This window comes from Hevea brasiliensis, chromosome 9, assembly GCF_030052815.1.
Source record: "Hevea brasiliensis isolate MT/VB/25A 57/8 chromosome 9, ASM3005281v1, whole genome shotgun sequence".
Taxonomy (NCBI): Eukaryota; Viridiplantae; Streptophyta; class Magnoliopsida; order Malpighiales; family Euphorbiaceae; genus Hevea; species Hevea brasiliensis.
In genome coordinates this window covers 20,680,695-20,697,007 of record NC_079501.1, presented here as the reverse complement: position 1 = coordinate 20,697,007, position 16,313 = coordinate 20,680,695, and the positions used below count along the sequence as shown (strand labels likewise).

General features: G+C 35.3%; 1 protein-coding gene across 1 annotated transcript; it reads right to left on the bottom strand.

Annotated features, from left to right (window-relative positions):
- Positions 1-13,371: 13,371 nt before the first annotated feature.
- Positions 13,372-15,944, bottom strand: LOC110661115 (uncharacterized). The gene is made up of 4 exons (XM_021819680.2): positions 15,793-15,944; positions 14,560-14,755; positions 14,406-14,469; positions 13,372-14,075 (listed from the first exon to the last, which is right to left on the bottom strand). The coding sequence occupies exons 2-4, from the start codon at positions 14,718-14,720 to the stop codon at positions 13,776-13,778; spliced, it is 525 nt and encodes a 174-aa protein (XP_021675372.1). The 5' UTR covers positions 14,721-14,755; positions 15,793-15,944; the 3' UTR covers positions 13,372-13,775.
- Positions 15,945-16,313: the final 369 nt, after the last annotated feature.

The following is a 16,313-nucleotide window of genomic DNA, read 5'->3' as shown; positions in this document are numbered from 1 at the left end:
GCATTTGCACAACATTTGAATAGTAATCCACCTTGTCCTATGGCACCAATCTTTCAAGTTGAGCAAGTGGAGGAAAGTGAGGTCAAGCAACCATCTCTCAAAGAAAAAGATACACCAAAGGTTGTCAAGAAAGAAATGGTCGGATTTTTAGACAAAGCAACAAGGATCTTCTCATGTGATGGAAAGAAAATAAAGTATAGATTCATTGAAGCACCTATTGAAAATAAAGGCAATAAATTTCAATTCCAGCCACCATGAAAAATGACAAAAGTCCAGCTAAGGACTATAAATTAGCGCTCTTGGGAGGCACCCCAAGTTCTTTTATTTTGCTTTTATTGATTTACTTTTATTTATATTACTTTTGTTTTTATCTTAAATCTCCCCAAATTCAATTTTTGACATTGTTGAATCTTGTCCCTTGTAGATGTATTTCAATGGAGGAAGGTTGGTGAACTGCTGGGGAGTGATTCTTAACTTGAAAATTTTGTCCTTAAAACTCTCCCAAAAACTTATTGGTTTTTGCTGCATAACCTGTGTAGGGGCTGCTATCTAACTTATGCAGAGAGGAAGAAGAAATTCTGCAGCAAAGAAGGGTCTGCAGCAGATTACTTATGTTCTTGGTGAGGTTGGGTGTGTAACTTTTTAATATTTGTGCTTATAATATTTGTGCTTATAATGTTAATATGGTGGTAAGTGGGTCATTTTTGCAGTTTTGAGCCTATTTGGGTTGTGGGACTTAAGGTGGACATATTGCATTTTCTTGGCAAAACTTGGGGAGTCCATTCTCATTTGTGGATAGATGCAACTTTATGCAGATTTTATTGAGTTTTAATGTGCTAAATGTTGATTTGCAGAATTTGAGTTGAAATGGCATGATTCATAAATGCCTTTTATGCAAGATTCACTTTTACAAGCTTGTGTGATGCAATTTTGATGGACTTTGTATATATTGATGTGTTTTTGGTGACAATTTCTCATGGTTTATGCTTCATAGAATTATATTTCTTCATTTTAGGGTATTTTTCACACTTGCAAATCATTTTCATTTGTTCTCTCAATTTTGTTGAATTGTGCATAAGTAACTGCATAGCTTATGCAATCCTGCATAACCACAATTATTGCCATTTTTATCTCTGTTGCAAACTGCATAAGGAGGTGCATAACTTATGCAACTCTGCATAGCCACATTTTGTCAAATTTTATATCTGCCAAGACTTGCATAAGAAGAGCGCATGACTTATGCACTTCTGCATGACTTCAAATCCTGCATTTTCTCTCTCTGCCGAAATCTGCATAAGGAGAGTGCATAGCTTATGCACTTCCGCATGACCACACTCTCCAAAAATCAAAACCTGCCGAGAGGTGCATAAGCAGGGTGCATGACTTATGCACTTCTGCATAACCACACTCCCCAAAAGCCAAAACCTGCCGAGAGGTGCATAAGTAGAGTGCATGGCTTATGCACTTCTGCATAACCACACTCCCCAAAAGCCAAAACCTATCGAGACCTGCATAAGGAGAGTGCATAACTTATGCACTTCTGCATGACCTATTTCTCTGAAATCCAAAACAGGCCAAAACTTGCATAAGTTAGTGCATAAGCTATGCACTCTTGCATAATCAGTTTTTCACATTTTTTTTATCACCCACCGAAACATGCATAAGAGAGTGCATAAGTTATGCACACTCACTTTTCACTTATGCAGTTTTACACAAACCTTGTTCAAATCAAAATTTCTTTTCGGCAACCATTTTTCCCACCTCCTCTTCCAGTCTTTTTTGTTTATGACTGTCCCTCCACTTCCATTTCTCCCGGCATTACCTCTCCTCTTCTTCTCCACTCCTATTTTCGCCGCATTTGCCTTAATTTCTCTCTGCCTTTTTCATTTTCTCCCTCATCTCCTCCATCCTCACCATCGGCAACCAATGGAGTCGCCTCCTCATTCCCCTCAAACCTCCCCTCTCCAAGTTTCGCCCTTGGCAATGCGGCCTCCCAACCCCGATTCCCCTCCACCTCCATCACCTCCTCCAGCACCATCACTTCGACAGCAACCAGCCCCTTAGCAGCATCTTTGGACAAGGGCAAAACAATAGAATTAGATTAGTTTCTGCTTTACTTTTGTTCAAACTTGTAGGAGTTTTTCTTTGTAGATATGTTGAAACAATTTTAGTTTGTTTTGAATTCTGTTTTTCTTGAAGTTTTATTGGATAGCTATTACATTAGTTTTTCATTGATTTTCATTGCCTTTACTGCCCTTTTGTGCATACTTATCCATACTCTGTATATATTTGCATGCTTTTACTGGTGTTTGCATTTTTCCTTGCTCATCATCATGCAGCAGCTTTTGAATGTACTGCACAGGCTGTAAATCCCCTTATGCAAATATTTTGCATAGCCTGTGCAGTCCTTATTGCCACTCATGCAGAACCGCACAGCTTATGCACCCTACTTATGCACATGTTCTAGACAGCACTTTACTCTGCATAACCTGTGCAGCTTCTTATGCATCCCCATTATATCTTGAATTCTCATCTGCTCCATACCAGGTAACTCTTTCTTTTTGCTCTTAAATTTCACAATTCCTGGTAATTACTATTTGCTTTGAGTTTTGATAATGCACTACTTGAGACATTGAGGACAATGTCTAATTTTGAGTTTGGGGGTGCACATTTTGATTTTTACTTCATTTTTCACATTTTGAGTATAGGAGCATCTCATCCCATTCCATTTGCATATATTGTAAATATTTTACATATGCATCCTTACATACATATACATAACACATTTACACACATATTATACATCACTTAGAAATTGTACACATTGCACACAAATAGATTTCCTCCATTTAGTTAATGCATTGCTCATTTTTAGGAATCATGCATCATGCATTAAAATCTTTTGCCAAATCCCTTGAGTATTGAAAATGTGCCTATGAGAGTGATTTGACTTACCTTTAGTTGGGTTTGTGGATTGAAAGTTTCCTAAGAGGTGCAAGGTTTTGAAGTGTCTATCCCTTGCCTATATCTTCTTAGCCAAAAAGCCACCCAACTAGTCATTAGGAGATGGAAATGTTTAGAGGTAGTTATTGGATATAAGGTAGTCAAATGATGTCTCACCAATCCTAGAACAAATTTTTTAAACCTTTCAAGGCGAAATACCAGCTTGTACTTGAAAAGAGAGATGATTAGGCATTCTTTGATTTAAACCTTCTCATTTTAAACTTTTGGCCCTTTTCCTAATTAAAATTGACACTTGCAAACCCCTTTGAGCCTTTTTACCCATAATTTTTCTTGAAGTCCTTATTGTTACCTAGCCAATGAACCAAACACTCCAACCTTTTTCATGAGAATAATTATTTATAACATTAGGTACATAAAAAAAAAAGAAAAAAAAAGAAGAGAAAAGAAAAAAATTCAATAAAAGGGAGAAGAAATGCTTGTCACCTTGTAAAAGTGTTAGTATATGTGCTTTTCACCATTGTCATCCAAAATGAAAGAAATCCACCCAAAGTATTAAAAGAAATGAGTTTAGGGGTGGCAATTTTAGGGACGATCATTAAAAGAAAATGCAAAATACAAGTCTAAAGAATCAAAATGTCCCTTCATTTTTTTGTGTTTTGTAAACTATGCTAGCACTTGACAATCCTCATTGTGTATTTCTCTCCTCCATACATAAAAAAAAAAAAGAGAAAAAGAAAAAAATATAATAAAATAAGAAGTGTACCTTATGTTATCAAGATTGAAGATATTCTCATGCTTTGAATCCTTTTTACCCATCTTTCTTCTTAGCCTCATTTTGAACCCCATGGCCGCATTACATCCCTAAAAAGACCTTTGATCTCTTGATAGTACTTGCTACATTAGTGGAGATAGGAGTAGGGAATTTGCCTATGGGATTGGAAAACTATTCATTCATTCATTCAATTCCATCATTCTATATAGAGACACTTTGCCTATTGATTGTCCTAGAATTCCTTTTGAGCATGACTCTCTCTTTTGATTGGTTGGTTTGGGAATTTTGATTGATAATTAACTTGATGGCTAAGCGGTGAAAGCTTGGATAAGCATTAGATTCTTTGCATTTTGAAGGATGGGTATATGGATTGCTGGTATGGCTAAAGGTGTGTTAAGTTACTTTAATTGGTGATTTTCATAGCTCTTTGGATAAGGCACCCCTAAAAAATTTGTGCATCACATTTTAAAATTTGCTTGAGGACAAGCAAAAGCTTGAGTTTGGGGATATTTGATGCATACATTTTGCATAATCATTTAGGTTTAATTTCATAGCCATTTTATTTGATTATTAGTCACTTTTAACTAATTTCATTTGTTATTTAGTTAGTTTTTCATAATTCTCAATTTTGGATTAATTTGTAATTTTTACTTTGTTTTGTAGGAAAAATTGTGTTTTGGAAGGACTAAAAAGAAATTTTGCCATTGAGGAGTGATCTCTACAGCCAAAGATGCCAAAAACAAGTTTCAAAGTTGAAATATGCATTGGCCAAATTGCGCATAACTTGCCGCATAAGCCATGCAAATCTGCATAAGGAGAAAAATCACTGTTCCAATACCTGCCGAATTGTGCATAAGGAGAGTGCATGGCTTATGCAGATTCACGCCCCCTTATGCAATCTCACGGAATTGTGCATAACCTATGCACCTGGTCATGCGATCGCATAAGTGAGCCGTAAACCAGCAAATCGCATAAGGGACTGCATGACTTATACAGTCCACTTATGCAGTCCCACAAAGATTTCATTAATGAGCTGGCAGAAGATTCTCTCAAAAAATCCCTCCTAAAACACACCATTTTAGGGCTCCATGTCAGAAAATGCTATAAATAGCCCCATTTCCCATTTTAGAAGGGGGAAAAAAAGAAAGAGAAGGAAGAGGAGAAGAAGGAGCAACAGCAACTGAAGAGACACAATCACCTCCCACACCATTTTCAACCAGATTTGAGGATTTCTTTCTTTTCTTACATTTTTCCTACATTTCTAGTGTTGAGCTTTTTGTTTCTTAGCTTAGATTAAAGTTTTATTTCCATATTAAATCAGAATATCTTTTAAATATTATGGATAGTGAGTAGTTTTACTTTGATTCTGGAGTAAGGGATGTAATACTTAGTTATTTTTGTGGATTTGAACTGGGTTAGTCCCAATTTAATGAATTTATGAGGTTTAATCCATTTCTTGTGTGCTTATTCACATGCTTAATGAAGGGCCCCATTAAGTTATGTTCTTAATCTTTGGTTGAAGCACCGAAAGGAGAAAACCAAGTGATAGTTAATCAAGAAATTGGACTTAATTAACTTAGATCTAGAAATAGACTAAGGGTTAAGAGGGTTTTAATAGATTGACTAAAGAACCTAATGGGTCTTGGTTAATTTTAACTCCACGAAAGTAGGATTAAGTTAATTAAGGCACTCTTTGTCTCACTCGAAAGAGTTTTCAAAGGATTTTAGAATTAATCTCCTTTAAACCCATAAATTTCATGGATTGGGCTAGCTAGGAAAAATCCCAAAATGACTTAAATATGAACCCTTAACTCCAGAATCGTCTTTCATCAATTATTGCTTGGAATTTTACTTTTGAGTGTTTAGTTTAATCTCATTTTATTAATTTTCATTATTATTAATTTCTTTATTTTGCGAATTATTAAATTAGTCATTGTTTGAATTTAGTTTTGCATTTTCATACCTTATGCTTCAAATTCCTAAATTTCTTTATTAATTTGATTAAAATACAATTTTAACATATTTTATTTTATATCAAAAATTCAATCATTAACACAACTCCTCGTGGGAACGATATATTTTTCTATACTACTTGAACGACCCGTGCACTTGCTGTTGGGACACATCAAAGGGCTAAACGGTAAGCAACTGCTCCAATTCTCTCCAAAATTTCAAATGGACCAATAAAACGAGGACTGAGCTTCCCTTTCTTCCCAAACCTCATAATTCCTTTCATAGGTAAAACTCTCAGAAATACATGATCACTAACCATAAACTTTACATCTTTACGCTTAGGGTCAGCATAACTTCTCTGTGGACTTTGATTAGTCAAAAGTCTATCATGAATTAGCCGAACCTTCTGTGAAGTTAATTATACCAACTCTGGTCTAGTAAGCCTTCTTTCTCCAACTTCATCCTAACAAATCATTGACCCACACTTTTGACCATATAATGGCTCATATGGAGCCATCTTTATACTTGTCTAATAAGTGTTATTATAAGCAAACTCCACTAAAGGCAAATGATGATCCCAACAGCCACCAAAATCCATAACACATGCACGAAGCATATCCTCCAATGTCTATATGGTCCTTTCTGACTGTCAATCTGTCTGAAGGTGAAAAGTAGTACTAAAGTCTACTCATGTTCCTAAAGCTTCTTGGAATTTCTTTGAAAATTGAGAAGTAAACTGAGTACCACGATTAGAGATAATGGAAACTGGAACACCATGAAGACTGACAATCTTGTTTATATACAACTATACAAGTTTAGCAAAGTCATATGTAATCTTCACAGGAAGGAAATGAGCAGATTTTGTCAATTTGTCCACTATCACCCCCATTGCATTGTAACCACCTCATATACTAGGTAAACCCATAATAAAGTCCATAGCAATGTGCTCCCACTTCCACTCAGGAATAAGCAACAGCTGAAGTATCCCAGATGATCTCTGATGTTCTGCTTTAACTTGTTGACAAGTCAAACATTTAGTAACAAAGTCTGTAACATCCCTCTTTATGCCACCCCACCAATAATGCTCCCTTAAATCACGGTACATCTTAGTTGAACCTGGGTGTACTGTGTAAGCAGAATGGTATGCCTCCTCCATTATTTCTCTTCTTAACTCATCAATATTGGGGACATAAAGTCTAGTGCCATAACGAAGAACTCCATCATCATTTAACATGAACCCTTGAGCTTGACCTTGATGAATACTATCTATAATCTGACACAATTGAGAATCCCTCTTCTGAGCAACCTTAATTCGATCAATCAAGATAGGCCTAACTCGAAAATGTGCTAAGAATGATCCAGCTATGATTTCAAACTCTACTCCTTGATCTAACAACTCATGTAATTCACCAATCAGAGGCCTCCTCTTAGTAGATATATGAGCTAAACTACCAGAAGACTTCCTGCTTAGAGCATTAGCCACCACATTAGCTTTTCCAGGGTGATACTGTATGGTGCAATCATAATCCTTCTGCAATTCTACCCATCTCTTTTGCCTAAGATTAAGATCACGTTGGTCAAAGATGTATTTGAGACTTTTGTGGTCAGTGAAGATTTCACAAGTTTCACCATACAGATAGTGCCTTCAGATTTTCAAAGCAAAAATTACTGCAATTATTTCCAAATCATGAGTTGGATAATTTTGCTTGTGCCTTTTCAACTGACGAGAAGCATATGCAATAACTCGTCCATGTTGCATCAAAACACATCCTAAACTAATCCTAGAAGCATCACAATACACTACATAACCCCCTAATCCAGACGGAAGGGCTAACACTAGTGCTAAAGTTAAACGAGTCTTAAGCTTCTGAAAACTTTTTTCACAAGCCTCAGACCACTGAAATTTCACATTGTTCAGTGTCAACTTAGTTAAAGGTGCTACAATACGAGAGAAGTCTTAAACAAACTGTCTATAATACCCTGTTAAACCCAAGAAACTACGAATCTTTGACACAGTTGTGGGTCTAGGCCAATGAAGCACTGCCTCAACTCTCTTCTTATCAACACGCACCCCATCCTTTGACACTGTTTGGCCTAGGAAAGCTACACTATCTAATCAGAACTCATATTTTGAGAACTTGGCACATAGCTTATGTTCCCGTAAGGTCTGAAGGATAATTCTCAAATGCTGCTCATGCTCCTCTTTACTTTTTGAGTACACTAGAATGTCATCGATGAACACTATAACAAATTGATCTAAGAAAGGCTTGAAAACTCTACTTATGAGATTCATAAAAGCGGCTGGAGCATTAGTAAGACTAAAAGATATTACAAGAAATTCATAGTGTCCATACCTAGTCCTAAAGGCCGTTTTGAGTATGTCTTCTTTCTTGACCCTTAATTGATGATACCCAGATCAAAGATCAATCTTGGAAAAACACTTTGCACCTTGAAGTTGGTCAAAAAGGTCATCTATGCGTGGAAGAGGATACTTATTACGCACATTCACCTTATTCAATTGCCTATAATCAATGCACATTCTCAAAGACCCATCTTTTTTTCGCACAAATAACACAGGAGCACCCCATGAAGAAACACTAGGGCGAATAAACCCCTTATCTAGTAGGTCCTATAGCTGCTCCTTCAACTACTTAAGTTTTGCGGGTGCCATACGATAAGGTGGCATAGATATGGGCTCAGTTCCAGAAGCTAAGTCTATACCAAACTCTACCTCTCGCTCCGGGGGTAAACCTGATAAATTTTCTGGAAACACATTAGGAAACTCCTTAACCACTGCAACATTCTCCAAACCTGCACATTCTACCTAAACGTCTCTAACATAAGCTAGATACCCCTTACACCTCTTTTGCAATAATCGGCTAGTACTTACTACTGAGATAAGATTACTAGAGGCTATATTGTGATCTCCCTAAAAGTAAAATTCTGTCTCCCCAGGAATTTTAAAGAGTACAACTTTATTATGATAATCCAATGAAACGTGATAAGTGGCTAACCAATCCATGCCTAAAATCACATCAAACTCAAACATATCCAAAGAAACAAGAACTGCAGCTAATTCCCTATCTCCAATGTGAACTATACATCCCCTATATACCATATTAGTGTCTATTGCATTCCCCATAGGTGTTGATACAAATAAAGGATACTCTAACAAAGTAGGTGGTGTACTAAATCTCATGGAAAAGTATGGAGAAACAAAGGAATGACTGGAATTAGGATCAAACAGTACTTTAGTATCAAATGAGCAAATAGGAAGTGTACCTGTCACTACTGCATTAGATGCCTAAGCATCCTGCTGAGTCAAACCAAAAACCTTGGCTTGACCTCTACCACCAGATATTTGTCCCTGAGTTTGAGCATATCCTCTACCACCAGAACCTCTACCACCCTGACCACGACTACCAAAACCCTGACTTCTACCACTATACTGTGAAATTGGCTGAACCTGAGAGCGAGTAAAATGTGCTGCCTGACCAGCACCCTGAATTGTCCCACTAGTAGGACAGTCATGTCTACGGTGTCCCAACTGTCTACAACCAAAGCATACTCCAGTGACCCAATGACAAGTGCCCTTATGTGGCTTACCATAATGCTGACAAGGAGTGGTAATAGGCCCGGTGCTAATCTGATTATACCTAGCATTCCCTGCATGAGTCCTCTACTCACATCCCTGACCAACTCCAGATTAATGTGCCCTATTGCCAACTGTAGACTGAGAACCCCGCTTATTACCCTGATAAGAACCCTGATGACTCTGCCCTTTGTTAAACTGATTACCTTGACTATCTTTCTTAAACCGCTTGCACTGCTCACGAGCCTAACGTTCATCATCATAAATCTCCATCTATCTAGCCCGATCAACCACCTCCTCATATTTAGGTAGTCGTAAAGGAGCTACACAATCAATTAGCCTGTCTCGTAATCCCTTTTCAAACCTGCAAGCCTTCTTCTCCTCATTTGGAATCAAGTGTTTATCAAAGTGAGATAATTTGGTAAACTTCATCTCATACTTTGTAACTGTCATGTTGCCTTGCTTCAAGGTTTCAAACTCCAAAGCCTTGGCCTCTTGAACACTAGGAGGGAGAAATCGCTCTAAGAAGAGAGAGTGAAACTCAGGCCAGAGGATAGAACCTTTGGGTCACCCATTCTTCTTAGAGAGATATGACTCACGAGCAACACCCTTAAGCTGATTTCCTGCCAACAATACCATTCTAACACTACTTCAACCCATAGTGTCATAACACCTCTCCATGTCATCTAGAAAATCTAAGGGATCAGCTAATGCATCCTCTCCAGTGAACTTCTTTGGTTTAAGCTTGAGAAAGTTTGTAGAGTCAAGAAATCGAGCCCTATCCTGAGCTGGTGCTGAAATAAGGCCAACCATAGGTTGTTGTTATTGAGTTATAAGGTACTTAGTTATAATATTAACAACACGATTCACTGCATGCAATCCCGCTGTCAGATCTGCCATAGTAACTTGATCAGCTCTAGGTGCTTGAGCTGCAGTAGCTAATTGGAATGGTTGTGCCCCTGTCTTAGCCATAGGCGTCTGTTCAGATATCTGATTAATAGTTTGAGATGGTACCTCCCCTGTTGGATCAAGGTTTGCACCATTAAGACCTTTTGCCCTAGTTTTCCTCTTACATTTAACAGACCCAGGCACCTATTCATTCTAATAAACAAGCATTAAATATGAAAATGTGAGCCAAATTAAGACAGGTGAAAAAGTACAAAGGACGCAGATATCTAAAGCAATGATAAACTGAAAAGATGTTAAGGATCCTATGCTCCGCAAGTTTATAAGACCTCAACCGGGCTCTGATACCAACTTTGTCACGACCCAAAATTTTGTGTCACGACCGGCGCATAATTTAAGTATCCTTAAATCATGTAAGCCTTATCAGAGTATCTTGAATAAATATATTGTCACTTACTAACGAAAAAAAATAGATAAAATTCAAATAAACAAAACACTGAATAAACAACATAACTATCTCATAATTAAAATGTGGAGTCTCCATAGATTTCAAATAAAAATTTAAACTGTTCAATAAACTAAACTAATTATTAGCCCGAGGAAACATGAATTCGGGCATACAATGAGAACAAATCAAAGATTTTCCCTCTCCAGAAAATGGACTGAATATTTGGATTAGCTGCAGAATTGTACTGATCTGAAATAGATAATAGACAGAGAAAATGTGATTTGAGCTAATGCTCAGTGAATGATAATTACAGCATACAATGGAACATAAACAATAATAGGAACAGGCAGACGCTTGATTAATTTCACAATAAATTTTCTATTTAATAAAATCATGCTCATGCTATCAAAATTATTAATAAAATAATTTCATAAAATATATATATAAAAGAAATTCATTTGATAAAATTTTATGGTACAGTACACCAGAGTGATGATACCCCACATCACCAAAGGCCAGATGGTAAGCGCGCTACCAGATATTAGATTCATTCCTCCTCCTTCACAGATATTAATGCATATGATACTAATGCAAACCATAAATTGCAATGATGCATGACTTAACAATGCAACCTAATACCGTGATAGTCCACATAGTGGAGCCAGATAACAGATACAGATACTGGATACAGATACCAATTCAAAAAAAGAAAATCAATTTGTAGAAATCAATTAAAATCAACCAAAAAAAAATTTAGATAACAAATAATAACTGATAGTGCAATTCCAACAGTTTATTTCAATAATTTCAGAGAGTCAATAAGATCAAATTAATCTCAAATAAATTCAGTGTAACACATTGACAAATTTATAGTCAGATATCAATCAATATAAAGACATTAAAGGCCTGTTCCCAGAATCCTAATGGTTCTAATGCAGAGATAATTGACAAAATCAATTATTTAATCAAAATCGGAATAAAATTTAATAATAAAATAAAACTCTAGAACCTCACATGTAAAATAATTGTTAAAATATTGATTTAAAATTTCATTTAATAACAATTTTAATGCTAAAGAATTTCAAAGGGACTAAAACGGTGTCATGTATTATAATTACCGCTCACCTGAAACTTCTAAGACAATAGTTATATTCAATGAAAGAGAGACAATTTCAGCTGACAGATTGAATATTCGAATCTCCTTAAAAATAGAATCCAATGTGATGAATAGAGAAGTAAGAATTTATAGATTCTCTGCGCACATCAGATTATAAATCGTATATATATATATATAAAAGATGATAAAAATATATGTTGAGTATATTTGATAAAAAAATAAGGTGATAAACAGGCTTTGAGAGCAAAGTTTAGCAGAAAGAGATGATTATGGTATATATATTTTAAGAGTTCTATTAGGTATAGAATGGGATAATAGTTATTATTGAACTGGATTGTTCAGATTACAGATATGTATTTAATTTTAAAAATAATATATATATATATATAAATAAATAAGCAGGCCATCCAATAAAATATTTCTTTTTTATAAATATATTAAATTATTATTAACTAATTAATATAAATAAATAAATAAACAAAATATTGAGTTTCCACAATATCCCCTCTAAGATGGCATGTTACGTTTCCAAACTCCAAGTACCATTCCAATCGAAAAACTCAACCTGCATGGAGTCTTGGACAATCAGCATAATGCCTACCATGTTTACAGTATACAGAACATAGATGCATAGATTTTCCAGGATGCTTCCTTTACATGCAACAAGATTAAAAAAACCATTTGCTTTTTATATTTTATTTCTACTGTTACTCATTCAACTACAAGTGGAACAGCGAAACATCATTATGTCCATTGTATGCTACAATATTTTCTATCTTAATTGCAAGCCAAATAACATATGGCGTGTAGAGGGTTAAGGATACATACCAAGTCCATGATTTACACAGGTTTTCAAGCAAAATCATGAGGTAATCACATCTCTTATATCATGAACTGTATTATACTGTTGACCGGTATATTTATAGAAGGAATTTTCACAAAATCTTAATAAAAATAAGCAAATTTATTAGGTTATGATTTTAAAAAAGAGTAATTCAATAATTATCTGCAGAAAAATTCATTTTGCTTTTACAAGAAAGACTTCTGATGCTCCAAACATCCTTCTGGCTTTAATGTTAGTAAGGAAATAGAAAGTAAGTTCATAATAATAGATAAATTACTATATAAATCCTATTTGATTAGCTTGAAAAATGGAAAGATTTACAGCAGATTCAGGGGTAGTTCGATACAGAAACGAGAAATTCTTATGTAGCTCAACGCAAGATAACCAGTCCTCGTGACTTTTCAATTGCAATTTAATTTTCTCTTATGAATGGTGCTATACCAAATTCTTTGCATCCGTTCAACCGGAAAGGTCTTTTTTTCCAGTTGTTTAATACGCATTTTCTAATCGAATAATATGTAAAACTAGCAATTCTTTCGTTTTTCTAATGCAACTGGCAAGGTCTCTGGTTCTATATGCACACAGCTCAAAAAGCTGATGCATCTGCGACCAAGTTCAAGATCAATCCACCTGTTCACAGATTCTCCTTGTTTGGTGTTCTGAAGTACAACAGTGCTGCTGCCAGGAAAATCTGAACCATTTCTTGGACTATACAGGAAGAGATGCAACAGTTTGCACTGATGAATTAAAGGAAAACAGCAGCTCAGATGAACCATGAAAAAACGGACCATGCCATTAACAATCACCGAATTACATTTACAAGGGTAAATGACCAAAATTCAATCACCAATAGGCACTATACAGAATTTTTTTCATGGTGATCACTGAATGAAATCAAAAGACCCTCCCAAATACTAACCCTCTTATCTTACATTACAAAAGAGCTAAGCTCTCAAACATATTCAAACCTCTCTTAAGAACTTTCACTTCTTTCTTCAATCAAACTACTTACTGAGATATTAGCAATGATCATCAGCTAAAACATATCATATATACACTACTTGTAGCAATTCTCGACTCTCCAAAAAGATACAAAATTCCCTCTTTTTAAGTCTGCTATGTTTTGTGACTCTGGAAGCGACTTAGCTTCCTTCTATGTACACTTAATTTTTATGAGTTCTAGGCCATAGCAGGGATACTGGAATTTTGGCGATCCCTATTGAGGCAATCAAATCCTTCTACTCTAACTGCAGCTGGTTTAAGCCCAAACTTCATTCTCATGCACTCTCCTTTGCGTGACGTTGGAGATGATAAACTTGAAGGTGATGGAATCAACAATGGTGGAACTAGAGCAAGTTTTTCATCTCCAAATCGGGCATCTTGGATGACTGGGTTAGCAGCCCTGGTAGGAGGAGACCCACAAAAAAAGGGGGGTGATGAGGCTAAATAGGTTGCAGATTGTTCAGCCCCATGACCATCCTGTTAACAAAAAGATCCCAATCAATAAAATCTAAAGTTGGCACATACCTCTAACTTCACAGACAACCTACAGAATCCTTTCTGAGAAAATATTTAATATAATAATAATAATAATTACGACCTATACAAGATGCCCATCAAGAATATAATTGAACTGCAGACTAATTTATACCCATGAAGCATGTTGGAGATGACAAATTTTAGTTGGGATATATTGTTCCAAAAAGAACATTCATCTCAAGAAACATGTTACTTGTGGTTTTATGCATTTATCAAGATCATCCTTATGCAACAGAGTTAAACAGAAAAAGAGTGGAATAAGAATAATACCTTCATGAGGATAATGTCCAAAAGCTCAGCCCCAGCTTTTGAATCACACATCTCTGCTTGATGACTGTTATTCAAAGAAACCACACAAACATTAGAACATTCTAAGAGTTATAAATTTCAATTAGAAAGCAAAAACATTGCTTAGAAAAATGACCTCATGTGCCATCTCAAAGGCCTGATGGGATTGTTAGCCAGAATTCCAACTCGCCGGGGTTTGGGGCAAACAACAGAACCCTTGGAATCATATATTGAAACCAAGCCTCTAGTCTCATCACAGGAGGCACTGGCGTTCTTATGAAGATTTAAGTGATTCATCTTCAAATTTGCACAATAATTCTACAAAAGAACGCCTGTCCACATCAACACAACAAAAGGTACATAAACATCAGCTAAATCACGCACAGAACCAATCTATACAGATTAAAAGAAGATATTAAGTCAATGCAACGGCCATTTATAAAGATCAATTAATTAATCATTTGAATCATACTAAATCTACAAGAAAACTGCTACTCATATCACCATAACAAAATCACCCAATATAATTATAGCATCATATATCATATATCTAGATCCACTCAAAACAATAGACCTTCACATCACCAAAATAATAATAATAATAATAATAATAATAATAATGAGGCAATAAAAAAAAAGTTTGTATTATCATAGCCAACCACGAGGCTTAATTGTGTTGAATTGATATCTCAAATTTTTGTTACAAACAATATAAACATGAAAAAGACTTTGAAATTCGTTTTGATTTCTTTATTCTCTCACATTTTCGTCCACTTTCCTAGCAACCAAAGATAAATTTGACAAATTCGACCACAGATCTAAGCCCCAAACCTTAAAATAATTTTTTTTTTTTTAAATAGCAAAAGAACAACTCTTTTCTATATCACCAGCACAAAGCCAGTCAAAACTACACCAATTCAAAAAAAATAGGCTACTAAAACATGAGAGAATTTTCAAAACCCAACCATTTTTTCTCCTCTATTTGAACAAATTAATTAAAAAAAAAAATGAATCATCTGTATATACATACACAAGGCCAGAGAGAGAGAAACAAACATGAAAAACAATGCCACAGGAATCGTTAGGAATAAGATCACAAACAGCATAACCATGAAAAAGCTCAAAATCAACCAAAATCTAAAAACAAACAGCTAAGAGTAACCAGATCTGATCTAAAATAAGAGATCATAGCTTTTACTCTTTTCGATTAGAACATTTGACTAAAATTGCTAGGGAAAAAGAGTAACTAGAACAAAATAGCAAGTACAGATCTGCATATTGTGAAAGAAAACTCAAAAAACCACAAAACTGCCGAAAATCTACAGATGAATCTAGATGAGTAAGATGGAGAGAGCAAGGTAGAGGCTACCTGGAGGAGTCCTCCGGTGGAAGAAAATCAGGACAAGGTGCCACGAGGATAGAAAAGACGAAATGAGGGGCGGCTGAGACGAATTTATAGAGGTGGGTGGATTGGGTTTTGAGCAGTTGTGGACTTTGTAATAAAGGTGAAAAACGGGTTTTTTTTTTTTTTTTTTTTTTTTTTTTTTTTTAGTTTTGCTTTGAAATCCAGTAATTTACAGGGATAATTATAAAAACTAACCGGTGATTTCATTTAATTTTACTTAAAGTTCTGTAGTTCATTTTATTATAAAATGATATTCTATTGTTAATAAAATATGACATTTCGTTCTTTTTTCGCCAAATGTCGCTGCTGTAAACAGAACAGTGTTGAAGTATAATGAATAAGCAGTAATGATGAATAAAATAAACAAAATTTAGTAAATTTATTTATTTATAAATGAGTAAAAATTAAGAGGAAAAAAAGAAAAGAAATTATAAACACACCTATATGCTAATGGGAAAATCCCTTCTTGTTTAGTAGGAACCCTA

Excerpts from the sequence above, each read along its gene's own strand:
- LOC110661115 (XM_021819680.2), bottom strand. The coding sequence starts at position 14,720 with ATGAATCACTTAAATCTTCATAAGAACGCCAGTGCCTCCTGTGATGAG. Across the intron at positions 14,470-14,559 it reads CCTTTGAGATGGCACATGAG|TCATCAAGCAGAGATGTGTG; the intron begins GTCATTTTTCTA and ends TTTGAATAACAG. Across the intron at positions 14,076-14,405 it reads TGGACATTATCCTCATGAAG|GATGGTCATGGGGCTGAACA; the intron begins GTATTATTCTTA and ends TTTTGTTAACAG.